The sequence below is a fragment of the Oreochromis aureus genome, linkage group 13 (genome assembly GCF_013358895.1).
Source record: "Oreochromis aureus strain Israel breed Guangdong linkage group 13, ZZ_aureus, whole genome shotgun sequence".
NCBI classification, from domain to species: Eukaryota; Metazoa; Chordata; class Actinopteri; order Cichliformes; family Cichlidae; genus Oreochromis; species Oreochromis aureus.
In genome coordinates this window covers 15,666,940-15,675,745 of record NC_052954.1, presented here as the reverse complement: position 1 = coordinate 15,675,745, position 8,806 = coordinate 15,666,940, and the positions used below count along the sequence as shown (strand labels likewise).

General features: G+C 37.6%; 1 protein-coding gene across 1 annotated transcript; it reads left to right on the top strand.

The window, feature by feature from the left end:
* Positions 1 to 5,779: 5,779 nt before the first annotated feature.
* gfral (GDNF family receptor alpha like) lies at positions 5,780 to 7,698 on the top strand. The gene is made up of 5 exons (XM_039622096.1): positions 5,780 to 6,015; positions 6,966 to 7,225; positions 7,314 to 7,394; positions 7,517 to 7,581; positions 7,678 to 7,698. The coding sequence occupies exons 1-5, from the start codon at positions 5,780 to 5,782 to the stop codon at positions 7,696 to 7,698; spliced, it is 663 nt and encodes a 220-aa protein (XP_039478030.1).
* The last annotated feature ends 1,108 nt before the right edge of the window (positions 7,699 to 8,806 follow it).

Here is an 8,806-nt window from a genome sequence, read left to right as displayed (position 1 = left end):
TAATTAAGTAGTAACATCACCTTTGATATAATGTGCGAACTAACTGGTTTAAGGGATTTGAAGCTTTAAAGGTGCAGGCGGTCACATGCCCATCTCAAGTCCTCAGTGTAAATGCCCAGAAATGTATGTTCCTGTGCACTGAGTATGTTAATGAAGCCAGCTCAATTCATCAAAGTGCAGAATATTCAATGTGACCCCTGCATGAACGTGACCGCAATGTGAAGCCTGTTTCTTTCATTTGAAACACTCCAGGTTTGTGTTTGGTTAACATCAGCAAAGCGGACATTTTCCAGCAAAATATATGTCGCAAAATAATCATCGTGGTTGAATTTTTCAGCTGTGGGTAAGAGCTGTTCACAGTTACATTTACTAAGAGCCCAGGCGACTCTATGGTGGGTTGTTTTTTATACTGATGCTAAATGTAAAAACAAGAAACATGTCCTGGATGTGCTTTCCATTTTTTTGTGGCAGAAGTCTGCAAGCATGTATGAATAATAACTGTGTTGCCCACATATTTTGCTGATTATCTGTTATTACTTAATTATCTGCTGTTATAAGTTATTACTGGGTCAGAAAAAAGGGAATTATGGCAAGATTTGAAATTGTTTGCACAGATGAAAAAACTATGCTGAAAAATGTATTTTGTAAAATAATTTTACATTTTTTATTTAAAGTGTAAGTAAATATTTATTGTGATAGATTTATGTATCAGTATCAGAAAACAAAGGCAAATCTTGATCTCTGATTCATCAGGACATTTTTCTGCTCCAGAACTCTTGGTATCAATGTTTTGACCTTTTCTTGATAAGAAATGATTGTACTGACAGCTACAATGCGTAGTGTTTTTCTTCTTCTTTCGTATACTTCATTGTTTCTTTTGCAGGAATGGCCTACTCGTACTTGATGACACACTGGGAAGTTGCCTCTGAGCATCTCTGATAGAGCATCTGGGAGGTCAAAGGCTTTGATCAAGGGCATCTCAGTGGTGAAAATGAGGCAATTACAAACATGCTTTTTCATGTTCCCCACCAAAAATTACTTGCTGCTGCAGAGACCGCACGTATGAAGCCTTCTTCCCATTTCTAACCACGACAGTGAATTTCCCATTTCAAACATGTCTCATTCAGATGAGCAGCTTGCAGCCTGACTCAGTAATTGCAGTCATTCGTAGCAGAAGTAAAAGGCAAAATACGGAGCCGATTTGGATTGTCAACACTTTGCTGTGGTGGTTCAACAGCATTGGTTTAGAACGGCAGTCAGTCAGGCATATAGTATTTGGTGATATCTTAAATGATTTTATATGCATGAGCTAGCATTTAAAGACAACTGCTGCAGCTTGCCCCGTGTGTCACTATCAGCCTGAGAAGCACAGTTAATGCCCACATACATATTTTTAAAAAGGGCATTCCCTAAACTGTACTGTTTGTATGTGTGCCGAAATGTTAACGCTAACGTGCAGAGCTATTTTTATTAGTTGCTTGCGAGTTTGATTTTATGTCAGTGAATGAAATCTACACACACAAATACACATATGGTGAACCCTGTTCACAAGCAGCGATGGCTTTTTGTCAGACCCCTCATCCAAACAGCATCAGATACGACTTCCTTAAAACCGCAGCAATTGCCTAGGGTGAAGTGGATCAGAGTAATGGTTGTGCAGAACAGAAAGACATGCACACACCTCTTTATGCAGAGAGCACCCCGATTAAACAGATGTCCCTTCAACCGTAGCTTCCATCTTTCTTGAGAACCCCTCACCCAATGAACATGAGTAAGCGGCTGAAGCCATTCATTTTAGCTACTTGCACATTTCTAGAAGAAGATAAAAGCAGAAAATTTCTTTAAAGAGTATTTGCAAAGATATTTACAGCTGTACACTGCAGCACACTGGAATCTCAGAGAATCCACATCCTCAAACATACAGCACAACAAGGGTTGCAGTCAGAAACAAATATTGATCATCAGTGTAATCAGCAGTATAGAAAATCCTTCAGACAAAGCGCTATAGTTTGGATGCAAAGAATAAAAATGAATAAACAAGGAGGATGTGGAACTCTTGTCAAATCAGGCTAATCAATTCAAATGAAACTGAAAAGGCAATCAGGGAAAAGGCATAATATGAAAGAATGACAGAAAAAACAGTAACAGGAAACAGAGAGGAAAATAATCCCTGCCAGGGCAGCTTGATTGTAATTAATCTAGGTTTGATTGTTCAGTTCAGCTTGATGTGTTTAATGTGTGGGGAAATTGTTTATGAGCATAGATTTGATTTATTAATTATGTTAATATTTTATAGACTTTAAACTACAACTATTCATTATGTTTAAAGCATGGCACAACAATGACACATGCTGGACGTTTTTCACCAGAATTTCTTCATTTTTGAACTAAATGTGAAATGTTTGCATCCCCACATCAAGTATTTAGAAAACACTTCTCAGCCCAGGTCTTGATTGCTGTTCAGAGTGAAACAGTCCATACAATTCTCTTCAACAACTTCTGAATAGACATGAAGCTGTCGAATTAAAGTCTCTTCTTTTTGCATCATTTTTTAAGAAAATGTATAATGTATGTTGTAACTTTTTCCAGTGCACTTTAAGCCTTTTTGCCTTCCAGTGTTTCATACTTCATTGTGCAACACTTTGATCAATATTTGTTGACTTTTTTTTGCTTGATAAATAAATCATCTTGATTGGAGGCTTTATGAGAGTTAATCACTGTTGACTTCCAGCCACTAGGGAGCAGCAGAAATGAGCTAAAACGAGAAGGTTGCTTCAAACTGACTTCAAATTGGGTGGAGTTGTTAGCAAAGCCATCCATCTTGCAAATGACTCTGCTGACATGTAACATTTGCGTAAAAGCCGATGTCACTCAACGTACAGGTCAGACCAAAGCAATCACCTAAAAAAACGAAAAGCAATTTACAGCTGAGGGTTAACACTGTTTGTTTATCACTAAACACATGTATACATATACATGGTTGGTACCTAAGGCAGTGTTGTGTTGATTCGTAACAGAACAACTTATTGAATAAACTCTTTTAAATGTTTTACATTTTTCATGTATTATTGTATTTTTTCACTGGTCTATTGCAAAACTATATAGTTTGTCCCATTGCCTTTAGTCGAATCTATGAAAAATGGCAAAATGACACAGTTTGACCACAATAAAATAGATTTTTTTCTCCAACAAAGAAATGATCAAAAAGCTATTAGCGTAAAACTTGGCATGGTGTGCAGTTTGTCCTTAAAAAATTTGAGGATAAAGGCAGAACAAAAGCAGAGGACAAAAGAAGAAGTGGTAGCTCTAAAAAAATATGCCATATTCCTAAAAGTATTCACACTCCTTCCTTCACACACATGTGAACTTGAATGACAGCCCATTCTAAATCCATAGGGTTAAATATAAAATATAATGCAATGTAATAAAACACCTTCAACTCTTCTGGGAAGGCTTTCCACAAGGTTCCACTGACTGTGGAATATTTAGTAGCGAGGAAATTTCAGGATTGCACTTGTTGCAGAGCAACCCATTCTTTCACAAATGTTTGGAGAAGGGACACAAATGTTTGAGTTTATACACCTGTCGCCATTAAAGTCATTGGAATACCCGAATTCAGCGATTTGGATGGGTAAGTGAGTAATTTTGACAGTGTAGTGTATCTTTGTTTTGGTTTTTGGTTCAAATCAGCTTCAGTATGTAAGGGCGTGGTGACTGGCAACAGCAGTAAAATCATACCTGGCAGGAAAAGACACAATGCAACACTTCAATCATGGATTGGTCTCCCAAGAACTGGAACAACGTTGAAGCCTCAAGCCATTAAAATATTAAATAATATTAAAAGTCTTTTGTTTGCTTGTTTGTTTGTTTTTTGATGATTTAGAGCACATCCAATTGCATTTTGTCTGAAATGTGCTGCATAAATATGTTTACTTTCCTCTTAATTATTGTTGGGAAAAAAAATGCAAGTGAAAACAATCTGACACAAATTTAAATCAGCAGATCAGACCAGGGATTTTTTATTTCCTATCTCTGAAGTAATATAGCACTACTCCTAAGAGATAATACTATTACTTAAGCCCACAAAATATAATAATGACAATATTAAGATACTGCATGCACTACTTTCCCCCCTTTTTTTGGTTGCAGGTCTGTTTCATTGCATTTGTCATTTTTGTTCCATGGTGCAGGGTACAGCCTCCAGTAAATGTGTTACATCCTCCTGACAGCGGGTGGTGTATCCCAGCTTAAATGCTGACACCAACAAGAGGGACAGATCAGCTGCTGGTGAGAGCTTCATTTGTCTGCTCAAAGCTTTGCAACAGCTATGATGCAACTGAGACGACTGGAAGCTGCAGTCATATTTGGTGAGTTTAAGCCGAACCATTACCATAAAATGACAGATTTCTGATAGAAAAAACAAACAAGTTGATTAGTGTCATTGTATGTTTTTTGTGCTATAAAATTGCCATTACTAGAAGTGTTTCGTGCCTTGCAGTCTGTACCGCATGTATAGTTAAAGCGTAGCTACAGTTAGTCATGTGAGACATTAACATTTAATTTTTGAATGTCCCTTTTCCTATAAAACCTCAAGACAATAAATATCTCCGTGAAATAAATCCACATAAAAACCAATGATCAAGTAAATAAATTCTTAAAGTCTGCTTGTATTTCAGTGATTATTGCTCCTCAGATTTCATCGCTGGCTTCTGATTGTTTGGCTGCTGTGAAAATCTGCATGTCAGATTTATGCAAGCGTGAACAGGCATTTTATGGCGGCATCTGTGAAGGTAAAAAAAACAACACATTTCCATTATATTGTTATTATTACCAAGGGTTGAGACATATAAGTATTACGTAAAGTGATTACATTTCCTCAGGAAGTTCAGCAAACGAGACTATTCGACTGAATTGCATTTCATGGAAAATGGCTAAAATGTAATAAGTGAGGAAACAGCCTGAAGCAAAATGTATATAACAAAATAAAGTGACAATAAATCACTATTTTGATGCCTTTAATGCACAAAGTATGTCTGTTTTGACATCGAAATCCTCCATTATTACACTGAATTTGATATATCAGCCTATATCGGGATAGATAACCAGACATCACAAGGAAAACTGTCAGAGCAGCAGGCACATAGAAAACACCTGTTGCTCAAACAAGCCTTGCTCGCTTTTGGAAAATCCTGTTTTTCTGCCTTCCTCTTATGTTTCTGTCATTCAAGATGGAGGGTGCCAAATAAAAGGCTCAGAGGTCTGTAACATGACCATCCAGACAATACTGCACCAATATCCTTCTCTGCGAGGGTGCATGTGTGCCTGGGAGGAGGAGCTTTGTGATTCTATACAAGTGCTGGCCACACAATGCCACCAAAAGCCAGGTGCGGTATTCTCAGAAGTCTCTACGATAAGCATTTAGATGTGAAATTACGTTTTTGTTTGCCAAAGGTGGACAATTATTGCGCTACAAAATGACTGTTAAGAGGATCTTTAATGCGCCTTTGTTGGTGGGAGAGATAATCATGTTGATTATTTGAACAGCAGTTCAGCTCACGAGGAGTGCAGTAATGGATTGGCAGTCAAGCACTTTATTAAACTATGGTAATTATTTCATTACGCTAATCTCAGATGAAATCTAGTGAAGATGATTCAAAACTGGTGAAACCCATTCACTACCTTTCTTTCTTTTTTTTCAGGATATGATGGTGCCGGATCATGTTTGGATCAATTTAGGGCTTGTGTCAGCGATTCAGTTTGCAACAGGTACCTGGCACCTATGCTCCAAGCCTGTAAGTCAGGCCAGTGCAATGATGAAGGCTGTCAGCGGGAAACTCTGTGGTTCTACAGGAACGTACCCCAAAATGTTGCAGAGATGCTGGTGATGTGCGAGTGTGAAGCTTCGGATCAGAGCTGTGTGAACATGAAAACCGGATTACACAGTGGCACCTGTGGAGATGAGATTTGGGTCTGTCAGCGTGTACTTAACCAGTGCACTGAGGACAGTAACTGCAGGTATGCTGTTCTGTCCTCACATGTTGTTTTTTTCATTGTTTTTTTTTTTTCAAGATTATTGTACAATTACTATTATTATTAAATGCACGTTTGGGGATGAAACCACCAAATCAGATGCAAATGCATTGTTTGCTGAAGATGAAATGTATGAGCAGCATCTGGCGAATGAGATTCCAGGAGGGAACAACAAAAGCTGACAGGAACATTGGTTGTGCGACGCATGCGAGGAGGAGAAAAAAGGTGTCTTGTGTATAGGCTGTGCGGCAGGAAAGAAAGCACTTTAAAATGCAAGGAAGGGATTCAGTCAGCAAACTAACAATCACTAAGATGGAGCAGGAAAAACAGCATTGTTAGAGGATGCTGATAGTTTGATTGTTACAATGAATGAGAATTGGCTTCATTTGTTTCCCTTGTGGAAATGTCTGGGTAGGTTTTAACAATGGCTACAGATGCACAGTAGCGCTCCTAACTGAAATCCTTTTTACATTGTTCCTTCTGTTTATCCTTTTAACACATACATGGCAGCAAGCTTTCATTCAGAGTGCCAAGTGCTGGTCCAGCCATTAGGAGCAATTTGTGGTTCAGTGTCTTCTTCAAGTGGATGCCCTCTTTACCTGTCCATACTCGAGCTGAATTGGAAACCTAGATTTTCAGGTTATAGTTCCATCAAATCCAATGCTGTTTTTTTTTAAATGGCCATTTTTTAAGACAACATCTCCAATTACTATCTAATAAAAGTTTTCAGAAACCACTTTACACATAGACTGCAGCCTTTTATAATCAATATTCCACCTGTGTGATTGGTGCACTTTTCCCGCTGCCATTTTTAATGTAATTACATAAATATATGTGAAATGATCATGAAATAATATGGACAATCTACCAAAACACATCTATAAGTCGCAGCACCCACTGATTCCACATAACACACATTTTCTCTGTATTAACAGGGGCTTATTAGAACATTTCCAAGCCAAATGTTGGAGTCCTGAAGAAGCCCAGTGCATTGACAGTGACCTCCCAAGAGATGAATGCTTCACCCGGATGGATCCAGAGCTCATCCTTGGTGCAGACTCTGAATGCAAAAGGGCCTTTGTGGCTACTTTAGGGACAGTGCTTCACCATCCTTGTACATGTAAAAGACTCTACAATGACGATCTGCTGACATGCAGCATGATTCACGAAGTACTTCACAATAGATCACGCTTCAGTGAGTATCTTTTTTTTTATCCAGGCATTTTTAAATGTAACATTCATTTTCCTGGAAAGATTCTAAACTATTTTTATTTGCATTTCAGTGGCATCTTCAGAAACAATCACTCGCCCATCTAAACCTCCTCAGATCATTGAATCAGATCATGTTTATGCTTGGTCCCAAGGTAAATTTGCATTCAAGAAATAACTCTTTTTCCTAATTTTAGTATGATTCGCATAAATTTAAATGATCAAAAACATTTTTGAGTGGGTTTGGAGATATTTTGTTAATATTTTGTCTCTCCAGATTATCTTCTGTACGTTGTTGCAACCATCCTGCTTGCTGGTGTCATATTAATGCCTCTGGTTATTGTCAGTAAAAAATGGTAAGCATCGATGTTGAATCAATGTCAAGTCTCTTTATCAAAATATTATGTATAATTTACTTTTATTTCTTTTTCCTTGTAGGATCTCAAGAAAGAGAGATAAAACAAAATTTCACCATCCGCAGAAAAGCAACTGTGTCGTTATTCTCTGATGTTTATTCCTCTTTCCACTGAATAAAATAATCAGCATTTTCTCTCTTTTAACTCAAGATCACAGCTGAATAGATTCGTGAGGTGGCTTTGCGTTTGCTGCACATGCAGTCGTCTCATATTTCTTTACTGTAATAGGTAATAGAGTTTATAAAGAAAATAACTAAACCGAGACTGCTTTAAAACACTGTCATCACTAGCCAAATGAATATTGCTGTAACCATCCTTTGCCAAGATCTCCAAAGCCCACTTTGTTTTTCAAGGTACTTGGTAGGTGATTGATGAGTTTGACGAGTTTGACATGAAGGCTCTGTGGGAGTCATACCATCTGTACAAGGACTGATTGTTCTTCTTGCTGTAGTTCAGTAGCTCTAGCTCCACAGTTGTCACACTGCCCAGTGGTGTTACTTGATTGATAAGAATATAAGAAGCTTTTGCACAATCTTGTGAGGTAGCATTGTTTAGTTCTTCTGTAGCGCACCCTTAATCTTTGTGCTGTCACAAACAGCGATCTTGTGCTGCTTTATTAAAGAACATATTGTATTGTATATTTGTAGATACAACCTTTTGTTTAAAGTTACTTGAAAAAAGTCAGGATGCGTCATGTGTGAACGCACAAAAGCTAGGTTTTTCTCTGCAGCAAGACTGTCATTTTTTTTTTTCTATTGTTAATCTTTCACACCGAGACTTATTATAGAAAAACAACAGATCTGACAAGTTTAAGATTGCTTTAAGTTATAACTTCAAGTTGTTTTGTGATGATTTATTTGTGCTCTGCTCACTCTTGTGGTCTGTTCATCCGTATCTGATAATAAACTTTCCACTGAAAGCCTTAAAGCCCTACAGTTTGTTCAAAGTGCTACATTTTATCTGATGATTCCTTTAAAAGGAGCTGTTAAAGAAAAACTTCAAAATCAGAATTTAAATCATTTGTCATTTTTTTTATAGTTGCAGTCAGTGTGCATAAAAGCCCCCCAAGAAAGGTCTTCAACCTGAAGCAGTGAACACAAAAAGATTTGTTTTTCTTTTTTTAGTTTGGAAACAGCTATCGAGAAAGCACT